The sequence below is a fragment of the Toxotes jaculatrix genome, chromosome 12 (genome assembly GCF_017976425.1).
Source record: "Toxotes jaculatrix isolate fToxJac2 chromosome 12, fToxJac2.pri, whole genome shotgun sequence".
NCBI lineage: Eukaryota > Metazoa > Chordata > Actinopteri > Toxotidae > Toxotes > Toxotes jaculatrix.
Window position 1 is genome coordinate 24665816 of NC_054405.1, and position 13979 is coordinate 24679794.

At 42.2% G+C, this 13979-nt stretch overlaps 1 protein-coding gene across 1 annotated transcript in view; it reads right to left on the reverse strand.

Annotated features, from left to right (window-relative positions):
* The window catches only part of LOC121190476 (polypeptide N-acetylgalactosaminyltransferase 10-like), a 68517-nt gene that overhangs the window by 12808 nt on the left and 41730 nt on the right, over positions 1–13979 (reverse strand). The window contains exons 5-7 of the mRNA XM_041051254.1: positions 8420–8605; positions 7407–7590; positions 2341–2458 (exon numbers count right to left, since the gene is read on the reverse strand). Of these exons, the coding sequence (XP_040907188.1) occupies positions 2341–2458; positions 7407–7590; positions 8420–8605 (488 nt within the window). The remainder of the gene's footprint in view (positions 1–2340; positions 2459–7406; positions 7591–8419; positions 8606–13979) is intronic.

Sequence of the window (13979 nt, forward strand, 5' to 3'; positions counted from 1 at the left end):
AATCCTGTTTGATATGGTGTGTAGGTAGGTTTGTGTCACCTGAGGAAAAAAAAAACAGGTATTTTTAGCCATGCAGACTTAAAGGTTCCCTATGGAGTTTTTGAGCACTAGTAGTGCTATGGAGCAATGTTTTTATGAGCATATCTTGGTTCTGTGTGCGTCTCATGAATGCACATATGTATTCATGCTGGCAAGGCAACACACACACACACTCCTGCAGATGGTTTTGGGCTATATTCCAGCGATCCTCAGTTGGTGGGGATAACATGCTAAACAAAGGCAGGGAGTAAGACTGCAAGCGACAAAACAAAAAACAAAACAGTGCTGCGAACATTTCTTTAAGAGCTTTGAAGTCTTTGCATTTAAAGGACAAAGATTCAGGACAGGGACAGAAAAAGCTTAACCACTAAATAAGCCAGTTTCCGTAGACTAACAGTAGACTATGATTTTTGAAGTTCGGGAAACAGAATTATCTTCTCACCAACGTGAGATCAAATATCTTCGGCCACTATTTTTCAAGTCCCCTTGAAACTGAAATCCAAAGTAAAGCTACTCAGTTGCTCCCCAGCTTAAAATTCTGCTGAGGCTGACATTAAAAGTCATCCACACTGAACCTTTTGAAGGTTCTGTCAGTCCTTGTATGACCCAGTTGGCTAACTGCTCGTACAAAGTACAAAGACGTTTCCTGCCTAAGCAGCATATAGTCACCATTATTACGACAGATCTGGACTAAACTCTCTGACTGCGTGAGAATACCTGCACTGAATCTTTACCTTATTTATTTATTTACTTATTTATATTGTTAGTTCTATTAAACATTTAGCGCTGCGTGTTCTTAAAGAATCCAGTTAAAGGAGATTCTTATTTTCATAAAATCATTATCCTTAAAAGAGATGAAAACAGCCCCTGCTGTCTTCTCTACTCTCAAACCGCTCTTTTGTTCTCTGCTGTTGCCTCAGTGGAAGTGAAATGCTTCGCAGTGAAGGATTTCGTCCCGTGCAACAAAGCAAATGTATGCATGTCATTTATGTTGAACTGCTATTATTCAGCATCAGTTAGCACAATAGAGAAACAAAAAGGGGATGCATTAATATGAAGAAGCAGCAGAAGGTAAAACAATTTCGACAGTAAATTTGATTTGGCTGTTCAATCTTTATAAACAACAAAGCTACTGTGCTGGAAATTTCACTCTACGGAACAATCACAGTACTATCACACCGCAGCACATGTCCAACCACATCACACTACCCAGCAGCGGCCTTTGTGCTTAATTGAGTGAGACGACAAAAGTCCTTACTCATTCAAAGCAGAATTCAATTATTGTGACGGGTCGCTCTGTCTGTCCAGAGCTCACTGACAGAGCGAAGCAAAGTGGACGGGGAGACTAGCTCTTAACATGCGGGCCAAGCCACATGCATTTATGGTTACGCTACAGAATAATTCACATTGAACCTCCACACAAAAGCATAATCTAATATGGAATTTTGAGTATGATTAATGTGGAGAGTCTGCGATGCAACAGAATATCAGCTCACAGAAACAAGGGCTGAAACTACAACAAGGAACGAGTGTTTTATCTGTTTAGTTAAAGAGCTGCATCTGTGAAGTTATGAGCACAGCTTCAGTGACAACATCAAAACCTTTTGAGAAGGTATTTACTAATTTCATCAAACCTTTATAGCACTTTGTAGCAACAATATCTACAACTGCTACTATAAATATGGCTAAATCTGAAGAGTAACATGCTAACACGCCTGTCAGCTGTTTCCCCAGCTGGAAAACAAACTGAGACAATCGCTTTTACAGAAAGGTTTCAGAGTAAGGACATCGTGTTCCTGAGCCAGAAGAACAGCAACAGAAAAATGACAACAAGCACCGATGATATAAACACAGGAATACAGAAACAACATCTCTTATACTGCCATATCACTTCAACATGACAAATTGTAATTTAGCCGATACCAGAAACTGCTGCTGTTAAACCGTTTTGTGTCAACTGAAAAAAGATGCCAGCAGGATGGATACGTCAGTCAACACTGGCTGGTCAGAGGAAAATAAACAACTCCCTTACCAGAAGAGAAAAGGGCCGACGTGAACACAAACAGACACAAACAGACAAAGAAGAAGGAGAAGCAGTGACGACAGCAAAACCTTAATGTTTCTAAGAAATTCTGGGATTTTTCCTAAATCTGTTTCTAAATGTTACGTCTGTTTAGATGTGAAAATAAACAGTGTGTATGTCACAGTGCTCATCATGTTAGGTCAGCACTCAGAGGTCAAAGCCGCTCTATTTATTACACAACACACTGCAGGTGTGCGTGTGGTGGTGCTGTGTTGTACCTTGAAGGAGATCTCGTACTGTTCTCCTCCCCAGATCTCCAGACCTGTGTCGTATCCTCCCAGTTCCCAGAACCACTTCCTGTCCACAGCAAACAGTCCTCCTGCCATCACTGGCGACCTGGAAGACACAAAAATGCACAGTCACACACACACATGACATGATATGGTTGCTGTTCATGACCGTCACCTTAGCAACCAGGCCACACTCTAATATCATAGTTTAAATCTTTCAGTTCTACATGAACCTTATAGGTGTGTAAAATCTCCTGACAGCCTGCAATCACACACGATTTATAACTGACAGCGCGGCCTACGGCTGGCAAGAGAAAGTATTTCTGACTTTTGTGAATTTAAGACTTTTTAACAACTTCTAAGGCCTTTTGTTCTGAGGAAACTACAGTTGGTGCTTTTTAAGACTTTCTTTTGTGATCAATTTTTTTAATCGAACTTCGAGCGAGGAGTGAAGAGTTGTTCCCTTTGAACAACATGGTGGACAGTACCTTTGAGACTTTCTTCCTCTGATCTGCTACTTTCTGACTGCGCTGTGTGTGTTTGCACTTACTGTCTTTCTAATAAAGTGTAGATTTTAGAGACGTAGAAAACAGTGTAGAAAACTGTGATTCAGGCTCGAGTGGAAACACATGAGGCACAAATGTTGCCCCCCAAGTCTTGAGAGACTGATTTGACTCGCCTGACTGGGTAACAGTGTGTCTGAGCAGTTCACTGACTATGACTGGTAACTGCTGTATGCTGGGGGAAGACACAGACACACACTCTGCTCTCCTGGAGTACTGCTGAATGAAATGTAGTGAACAGATTTTCATCAGGAGAAACAACAGGCTGCAGGGGGACAGAGGGATGGTGTGTGTTGTGTTTACGTCTGTGTTTGACTGCACAAAGTGCAGTGATTGCCAACTGCTGCATGGTCACTGGAGTGTGTGAGCTTAGCAAAGAGAGCATAGACAGTGTGCGGGCACTGATTTGTAGGGTGGAGACTGTTAGTTCTTGTTCGCCGGAGGGAGAACACACAAGCTCACTCCACCTCCCTGGAGTTGTGTTGAATGGAATATACTGGCTTCGGGACAGACAACACTAATATCTCTGAACTCAGATGAAGCTGGTGAACACGAAGATCATTTAACCAAAACAAGTTCAGTTTAATTTAGCAGGATAACGGCCAGAGGCATGCCAAAAAACGCTGTCGGCATTTTCATTGTTTTAGATTTGGGGTCCATCCTAATTTTGGTTATGAAGGTATTTAATTTTTTTTTTATGTATGATGATTTGTATGTAAATGTTCATACAGCACACAGCATACTAACATGTATCAATGTCAGATAAATATCCTTATTAATGTTGAGGTATTGATTTTGACTCTATCACGCTGTCGCAGCTCCAGCTGACATCACTCATTACAACATCCATAAAAAGAAGGTACAACAAATTACAACAGACACAGAAACTGTTCTCTTCCTCTTTCTGTCAAAAAGCAAAGCACACTGAAAACCAGATGGACACACCTGTAGCTGAACAACATTTAATTTAAAATGGTAATGCACTGACCCAAAGCCACCACTCACACTGCTGCTCCCGTGTTGCTTAGCAACGTCTTTGTTTAGCTGCTGCTTAGGAACTATTTTTTGTTGAAGGACTGTTTTGCTGAAAGGCACTGAAATGAATTTATTTTTAAAACAATGACAGGCTCATATTGTATTTTTATAAATAAAAGCATTAAGGCACTGAAAAGGATGTTGGCACAATAAATCATGTTAGAAATTATTCCATTGGCATTTTAAAACATATTTAGTCACAGTAGCTGTGTGGACCTTGGAGACTGTCCTGTAAAAAACGACCCCATAGGTCGTCTGTGTAATCAGCTTATTATGAACTGTATTTATCAGGTGATCTCTAGCGGTTGCAGGAATTATGATGAGAGTAGAGGAGGAAGTCAGATGATTCAGTATGAAGAGCTAAAGGTTTGATGGAAGATTAAACTGATACGCTTGTTCCTTTTATCTGTGACCCTTCCACATCCAGCTGATGGCACTGAAGCCGGCCGGCTGGCATGGAGACCAGACCAACGGACACCCCCCAAGAAATCAAGAGGAGGACACACAGGATGCAGAGGAGGAACAAAGCAGTGAGGAAGGAGAGCTGGATCCAGACAACAGAGACTGATGGAGAAGAGAAGATATCAATCATCCTGAGCAACACGAGATGTGGGCAAAGATGGATGAGCTAGCAGCCCTAGTGAGGAACACCCCTTCCCCCCCCGGCCGCCCCCAACCCAGCCGCCCCCAACCTGGCAACTGCCTGTGACGTCAACAGCTATGTTATTGTGAGACTCCAGACTCACTCCAGTGCATTCCTCGTGATCTCTGGGGGACTTCAATCATCGTTTAAGAAGTCTGAAGCTGTATTGTGCAAATACAATTTTTTTTTACAGTTCACTTACTGTGTGTTTATATTTATTACTATTTTTTTATAGCAGGTTTTACTTTTAAAACAATTTCCCTGCAGGGATCAATAAAAGTTTTTCTGATTCTGATTTTTAAGAAAGGTAGAGAGAGAAGTGAGCAGCTCTGAATGGCTGTAATTACCTTCTCAACCATTCTGATGTTACATGTTTTTGGTTCAAAAAAAGGAAATCACACTGGAAACAATGGTAAATTGGATTTGCTCAGTACAGCTGCAGACTTCTACTTTGAGCCAGTGTGCAGCTCCACTGAATTAATATTGACCAGCACTGACTGAAATGACCTCAACAGTACTGAAAGCAGCTGGAAAAACACAACACCATGAAAGTAAAATACTGGGTTTATCAATCCTCCATGGCTGTGGTTCAGACCTCGGTGCTTTCTGATTACTGACTGTTTGCTCGGTCAGATTCTGACTGATTGATACTGATACTGACTGATCAGATTCTTTGTTCAGGTATTTCTTAAATCTAGCCCATTATGTATTTGGGCAACAATCTTTATTTAACACTGATACACGATGTGTAAGAAGAGTTAAAAATAATTTGCAGATTTTCATAATCTGTCACATCAATAACAAGAAATCTATCAAATACCAGAATGTGGGACTGAATGTCTAGTTGGAACTGTACTCTTCTTACCCCTGACAAACAGTTTCTCATTACATTATAATTTTACCAGTTTTAATCTATTTTACTTATCACTTTCTTCACTTGTTCTTTTGTGAGTGTCACTTTGTTGGAGTTAAAAAAAAATAAAGAAAGAAAGAGAAACAAAAAGGATTGAACTCAATGGTCCATGAATATTCCAACTCACCATTTAGATTTAATTAGAAATACTCAAGCTGATATTCTCCATTTCAGTCTACTGACCTTGAGAGGAGACGGAGTTAAGGCCTGAGCTCACAGCTAAATGAAACACTGAAACCCAAAGGAGGGATGAGAGAGAGACAGAAAGAAAGAAAATAAAGAAAGAGAGAGAGAGAGAGAGAGAGAGAGAGAGAGAGAGAGAGAGAGAGAGAGAGAGAGAGAGAGAGAGGGGTGATGGCATTGACAAAAGAGACAGTGACAGAGGCATGAGAACAGGGATAAAATCATACTCCCACACACACCTCCAAGATGGATTTTGCCGTCCCACTGTGCCTCATTCTGCGCTGCGGCAATGTCAATCAGAATGAAAATGAAAATCTTTGAGACTCAAATTAGATTTGCACTGATGAAGGTCATTTCATTGGGCAAGAAGAGCAGACTAATTCACGAAATCAGGATTGATTCTGATTGTTCTGCAGCTCATTTCTTCTTCTTTAGTCTCTAATCTTCCTGCACCACAGCTGCCCTGCCTGCTGTTACCTACTGTATCTCCCAGGACCCAAACAGTCTTTGGCATCCAAACACAGAGAAATGTTGTCGAACTAATCCCTCGAGGCTCACAAATGGAGTGTCTGGCATCACACGCTGAGTTATTTGGCCTTAATAGCAAAGTCTGTCTTTGGAAATAGTTTATTTATTCTGGCTTCCATTACTTAAAGGTTACCTATCTGTGCTGTGTCAAGGTAGGTCACCTTGGTCAAAAGCTATCAGTCCTGTTTGCATTGGAGTAGTTTTACCAGGGGATCTAATGTCATAGAGTAATTAACCCCTATGTCTGTGACTGCGTCATGAACTACAGATGCAGCTGAACAAGCAACCAGAGTGAAACCAGTCATTATTTTCTCACTCTCAACTATGCTGAACCAATCCATCATTTAGTCCAAAACTGTAAATCTACAAACTGTTTCAGCAGCAAAATGCTGTTAATAAACAACAGATAGCTGAGAAATATAAATGTGTGAACTTTAACATCATTATAATAATGATATCTTTCAAAAGAGGCAAAAATATAATGGAAGAGATTTGGTTTCAGATGCAGCAGCTTCATGTGGATGTAGTCTAACGCTACAGTCACAGTTAGCTCCCACTGACTGTCCTGGGCAGTCTGAATTACTGCTGGCTAAAAATGAACAAACTCGTCTTTCGTATTGATACTTTTGCGAGTTCAATACAAATTGAGTTTAAACTCGTAAGTTCTGCCTCCAGGAAACAGCCTGCTCCCGTCTACTCACCTTTTATTTGTCCCCAAACGAACTGTCAGTCGTATAAATGAAAGCATTACAACCTTTAACCGTGTTACAAACTCACTTCAGCACTGTGTCAGAAATTTTAGTTTCCTTCAGCTTTAAATACAGCAGCAGGTGACTGACTCAATCAATGTTTTCCCCTCGGGGCTTACCGTAGCTGTATATTCCCAGACTGCTCAGTACAACAAACCCATGTACTCCACTCGGCTGCAGCTGATAACAGCTTTTGCACATACTCCCTGCCCTCAGCATTTCCTGTTCATGCTGATCTTTGGGCCATATGCCGAGGAGACCAAACCCGGGAGCTTCGGGGCTCCACTCTTCACACATACCACAATCAGAGTAGCGTTTGTTAGCCCATTAGCCTTAGGATGTTACTCCATCCACAGATGCATGCACTCATGGCACCATAAAATAATCAGGATACAAGTACACAACAAATGTCAAATGTGTCAAGAAACAACTGCACTCACTCAAAGGGTTCACTGGGGTCGTCCTTCTGCAGCTCTGCTGGGATGGGGATTCGTTTGTAGTACATTTCCCAGTCAAACGCTCCTCGCATGGCGTCCCCCGCCTGTGTCTCGTAGCCGAAGTTGTCGTGGTCGATGACGTCGATCATTGGACACACAATGGTCTTCCTGTTCTGGGCGATTCGGTCTGAGAAACACAGAGAGAGGCGGATGAGTCGGTAAACAGTTAATTACAACAGATGGTGTAGAGAAGTAGTTCCCAAGCCTTTCGGCTTTAGACCTTCTGAAGCCAAGCAGTGCCTACACACTCCTCTTCACAGGCTGCAGATGTCTAAGAGCTGTGAACGGCTCACAGCAGGCGTGATGTTCCCTTCTCACATTACTTTATTTGAAAAGTTTTTAGATTCCTGAAGAAGTAAAAAATCTTTCATAAGAAGAAACGAGTAAGAAAAAAAATACACACATATCTGTGAAGCCAAAGTGTTTTTTTCTTCTTCTATTATTCTGTTAATCATCCTGTGACCCATCATGTTTATCATCCTGACCTCTGAGTTTTAAAACCACAGTTCAGTGATAATTATCAGCTGATACCCTGACTTACACAACAATTAATGCAAATTACAAAACAGCTGACCCAGGGGATTTCAGTTACATGTAAAGGCTGAATATTTGGCTTTTATTTGCTCAGCCAGCTGTAGCTGCAGCCCTACATCTGTCGTCCCTACAGAGCTCCACCCAAGCTCTGCCTTGTTACCCTAATTTGGATTAACGGGCTGCAGTAACAGTAACAGCAGATATGATTTGTTTTATGGAGAAGGATAATGGAGATACCCATTTTATATGTGTGGCAGTGAGTGCTGTATGGCATGAAAGGTAGCTCCATTATACTACTGCCATCTATCTGCTGTAACACGACTGTAACTGTATCAAGACTAATTATGAATGAGAAGTGTCACATCTGAGGTATAGGTCTGACGTGAGAGTCGAGTTTAGGAATGTAATAATGTGTTTCTCACCCAGCAGTGGGGGCAGCCAGTTGACGTTGGCCTCACAGTGAGAGTCCAGGAAGGTGATGACTTCTCCTTTAGCGGCAGCGGCCCCCAGCAGACGAGTCCTGATCAGCCCCTCCCTCTTCTTGGTCCTCAGGATGCGAACCTTCGGCATCCGCACCATGTACTCCTCTAACGCTACCTTCAGGTGCTCTGCAGAGAGAAAGAGAGAGACAGCAGAATTCAGAAGGGTGAATATATGAAAATAATTTGAAATGGTATCACTGTCATCAAAAGAGAACAACCGGTTCAAACCCCTTGATCACTGTGTGCACACATCAGGTAAATTAGGCTCTACTGGCATGAAAGAGTGTGGCTTCAGAAAGTTGTCTGCAAATGGCAAAACCTCACGAACATCCTGTCTTACAAAAAAAAAAAAGATCAAAAGAAAACTAAACCATTAGCCGTCACCATCAAACACGACATCTGCCGGTGCCACATGCTCCACACTGGAATGTTTCCCTAAGGACTCCACATCATAACACACTCTCACCCACACTGGGAAAAAAAAAAACTTATATTTTCACTTACTTTTCTGCACTCACTGATTTTTTTTTTCCTGCAGTCATTACACAGAATGTTACCCTAAAGAGAAAGATCTCAACTGTGAGGAATGAAAAAGGAATTAAATCCCCGCCCCTCCTAACATGTGCAGCCATAAAGCCTCTTGGCAAAAAACATTTCACCAGACAAAACTCATAATGCCCTATAAGGGAATTAAAGGCACTGCTTTATCCAATAATCTGTTCGGTTTAGTGCTATTGACTAAATTACACAATGCAAGTGTTTTAAGGAAACAATTTAAAAACTCTCTCAGAAAGTCAAGAGTTGTTGGTCGTTCAGAAACTGATTTTGAGTCTTTCTCACGCTGCAGTGACACAATAAATCTCCAGAGAGAGGAATATGTCAGTGAAACGGCCAGTTTCATGTGCCAACACAGCAAATAGACTGGAATATACTGGAAGGTGAAGCACTATAGTGATACAGACAGAAAGGGCACACCAAAAATTGAAAGAAAGCATCAATCAATCAAAGAAAGGGCTGTACATGCACATTTTTCCCCAATCTTTCCTCAGAGCTGCCTTAGACAGAAATCAATCCTGCCCTAAATGGTGCCTGTAAATCTTTCTGCTCAAACGTCAAGTCAGTTCTGACAGCTCAATAAAAAAAAAAAAAAAAAAAAAAAAAAAAAACTGGAGCTGGACTCTAGGCCATGTTTCATTCGCTGTCTGTCCACTGCCACTGTGTTTCCAAAGCTCAGACACTGTCAACCATCACAGAGAAACACCACCAAACACTTCATCACTCCTGGTCCGGCCGGTTTTATGTCTGCAGCCGCTGAAATTGTTCAAGCACTGTAAACTTTTTTTAGGTTTAAACAATCACTGTGATAAGGTCGTGGTTTATTGAGCCATTACAAAACATTATGGTTTGGAAAAAGGTCAGCAAAACTCCAGAGCATTTTCTTTCAATCTCTTTTTCTCCTGATGAAACGGAATCTATCCATCTATTCATCCACCTGCCTACCTACGACATATTCAAAGGCATCTGTCCAAAACCGTCCATCGTCTCCCCGTTTTTCCGTCTCTTTCAATCCTCAACATCTTGCTGAAATTCATTTGCATGTAATGCCATCTTGATTCGAGGAAGTCTTGATAAAATAGCATATGGCACCAACCAACTGGCCCAGGAAGGTTCCAGATTTAATGTTCTCCACCTTGACTACACAACAACAGATGTATGTGAAAAATAAGACACCCAAAATGTGATGTGATGCTCGTCTCCAACAGACAGACATGACTCAGCAGTGTTTTTTTTTTTTTTAACCGTCTGCCTCCTGGAACGCAAACTGTTTCCTTTCAACCAAAGCTGTCGTCTACGGTGACTGTGGAGGCTCACGCTCCAGCTCCATCACTCACGCAGACGGCCTCAAAAACTGAATCCAAATGTCACCGTTATTTGATTTGACTGATATTTGTTTGTAGAATATCATGTTCCACATCATTACTCCACAAATTAAAGGGTAAGACGGCTGTTATTTCATTTCTGTATCATCAACAAGTCCATTAGAGAGACCGCAGCCAGTGTCACGCAGTTGTCATTTTGTGACAGGTTCTTTCATGGATATCAACAGCAACGCTGGCCAAAAAATAACAACCAAATATTTTGCACTGGCGTGTTTGTGAGTTCGACACCAACCAACTGGTACGTGCTGCCTACAGGAGCCACAGCCATATGCTGCACTCCAAAGTCTGACAGTGACAGAAGCTTTCACCCTGTCCCACCTGCTCAGCTTCTGTATGTCACCAAACCAACTGTCAGCCACATAAATGAAAGCATCACAACATTAAACAGTGCCAAAAACTCACCTGTGTCACAGAGTTTAGCGGTGCAGGTGGCGACTGACTGAATCGAGCCGGGGCTTAGCGTGGCAGTACGCGCTCGCTGCTGAGGCGGTTCAGCATTACAAACCCGTGTGTGTGTGTGCCCTGTGTTTGCCGAACAGCAGCTTGTATGCCGAAGAATGCCAAAGAGACCGGCTGGGAGCTTCAGGGCTCACCAGAATCATTCATGTACAGTGAGTCAGCAGACTCAGTTCTTGTCAGCCTCTGGCTATTCCTACTGATTCCTGCTGAAACTTTGGAGACACAACCTTTAGTGTCTGTTGGTGTTGACAATTGTTTTGCATTTTGATTTGAGTATTTTTATCGTTTCCAAGCACATCATGTTAGCGATGAGCAGGGTATCAAAAAATTTATCAGCAATAATATGGACAGTAACATCAGCCTTACACTCGTCAGCAGGAGAAACACACATGATTGCACGTACATTTTCACTAACAGGCCAGATGTAACCCTGTAAATCAGATTTTATATTACAGCTTTATGATAAGACTTACATAACTACAGCTCCAACAGTCTTCCCAGAATCTGTTTTGTTTCATCCTCCTCTCTGTACCTGGCTCTAAACTTCAACACATGAAAAGTTTTTAAGGACTGGAAAAAAAAAGAGGAGCCATTACTTATATTAATACAGGCAGTCAGACCAGACATTAATAAAATATTACCTCTGTCGGTGTTCCTCATTGATAACGGTTCTTACAAATGGGCCACTGTCACTGAGGAACCCCCCTCCAACACATCCATTAATTGGATTCTGAATATCACAGGAAAGGAAGAAAGGCAGCAGTCCTTTCAAACCTTCACAGGATAAACTGCAGCCGCTAAAATGACAGACTATTTTAATCTCTGCACTTTGTTGTTCCCTTCCTGCTTCATTCTTACTTTCCCTTTTGTCCCTCCTTCGCTCCCTCTCCTCATCCTTCTCCTCTCATTCAGCTTGTCTTTCTGTTTTTATTCTGTTTGGCAGCAGTTGCCTCTTGGGAAGGATCAGCCAAAACCAACAAACCTGGAGACAGCAGGTCCTCTGATCTCTCTCTTTCTGCCCTCTCACTCTCTCCATCCATTATTCTCTCCTTTCGCTCTCCTGATTTATTTCTTAATGAGCCTCAGATAGTGACAGCCCATCCCCTCAAGTCATCAAACCCCACCGCCCCCCCCCCCACAACATGCCAGTCAAAACCAGTGTGTTTGGATGAGACCAGATCTGACCAGACATTACTGAAGCAGAACAAACCAAATTAGACCAGAGCAGTAATCAAGAGCAGACTGAGGAGTGGTGTCTATCACACTGTCACACAGGCCTCTGCTGGTTAATCCTGAAGGCCGTGTCCGGGCTGCAGCCTGCCTGAAGCGGTCTGGCTCAAATTAGCCCCTGTTACACGTGTTAAAGTTACTGCCAAAAGATTGGCTTTAAAGCCAAGTGATGGATTATTTACCCGCGATGATAAAACCTGTTTGTGGCATGAATTCCATTCCATTATTACAGTAAAACATTTGAGATGAAACAATGACAGGGAGGATAAAGTTCTGACTTTCAGCCCATAATGCAAGGGTTTTTACATCATGTGCCATTTTGGTATAATGGCGTCAGTTATTATGAATCATCCCTGATAAACAAAGTAAAGTCAAATGAAGCAATTGACTAATAAATGACTAATCTCTAATTATTCTATATTACAGTGACTACATACAGCATTATTAAGCACTGCAGGGTTCTGACCCAGCAACAAAGTGCAGAGGGGCTCCGTAAAGTCAGTGCCACCCTCAGAGGAAAGGGCGAGTCTTCACCTTCATAACTCGGCAATAAATCAGCCCATTAGCTATTAACCATTAGGAGATTGATTCAGGCTAAACTTTTGCCCTGTATGGGGTGATTCTTACATAACCCTCCTAATTATTGGCAGTGAGATTAAACAATGAACATTTGCATTGTATGTACAGAGGAGGAGGGAGCGGGAAAGGTTACCGCGTCTAATTATGAATGCTTAATTTGACCCGAATAAATTGGAATACAACTCCTCTGGTTTACTGAAAATTGGCGAGACGATAAATCACACTAATGAGAGCGAGCTGACGTCGGCAAACACATTAGTCATTATTAGGATGTGAAGTCCAGGACACGACGAGGGCTCAGACATCATCGACGCCTGGGTCACTTCCGCAGACCCCATTTACCAAACAGCCACCCATTCGCTGCCCTCCATCTGTTTCTGCAGCGGGAATGCACTGAGTCTTCCTCTGAGGCATTAATTAGAATTCAATCACAAACACTAAAACTCAGCAAAGAAGAAGACACAGTGAAATGGAGGCAGCATTGCTCCTGTGGTTCAGAATATAACAGCCATGCATGCCATATTTTCTTCCATATGTATAGTCCTTCACTCCCCACTGCAGATTTTTTTTTATTTTCTGGTGAGGCGGGGGGATTTTCAATTCAATTAACCTCAAATTATGGTGGATCCAATATGGCTTCCAAATCTTGTCTTTCCAAGGTGCTGGATTAATTCCCAGAAGTCTTGGCGCAACACCAAAGACCCAAGCTGCTAATTTATTCCTCCAAAATATTCGGCTGCTCATGTGAACTTCACTGCACATCCTCCCTTTTTTCGCCGAGCGCCCCGCTGGAAACATTTGAAGCTGCTTTTCTGCAACCGTCATTAAAAAAAGAAAAGGATGCAGAGGGAGCGTCTGTGATGATATAAGCCAGTCTTGGGGGGATTTTAAAAGCACACACCCCCCCACACACACAAAATACACACAGCTTAAATAGCTACTGAGGCAATGATAAGAGATGTATTACAGATGTGCACTTTGCCGTCACGTCGTAAAATGATGAAAGCAGCATTTTGATAAGGAAGTGGAGAGGATGGACAATTTCATGTCTCTGCCTTCAAGCACTGTCACACATTTACAACACACACACACACACACACACACACACACACACACACAAGCTGCTGCTTCTCAGCAAAACCACAACACTAACATCTCTGTCAGGGCTGCTGTTTTACTTGTGCATATTTGAATGTGCTGCTCTTTTTTTCTTACGGTCTTCCTGTTTTCAGAATATGACCCTTGTGGACTGTCAGCTCTGGTAAAGTGGTCGGTCATTAGTTCAGGAGAAA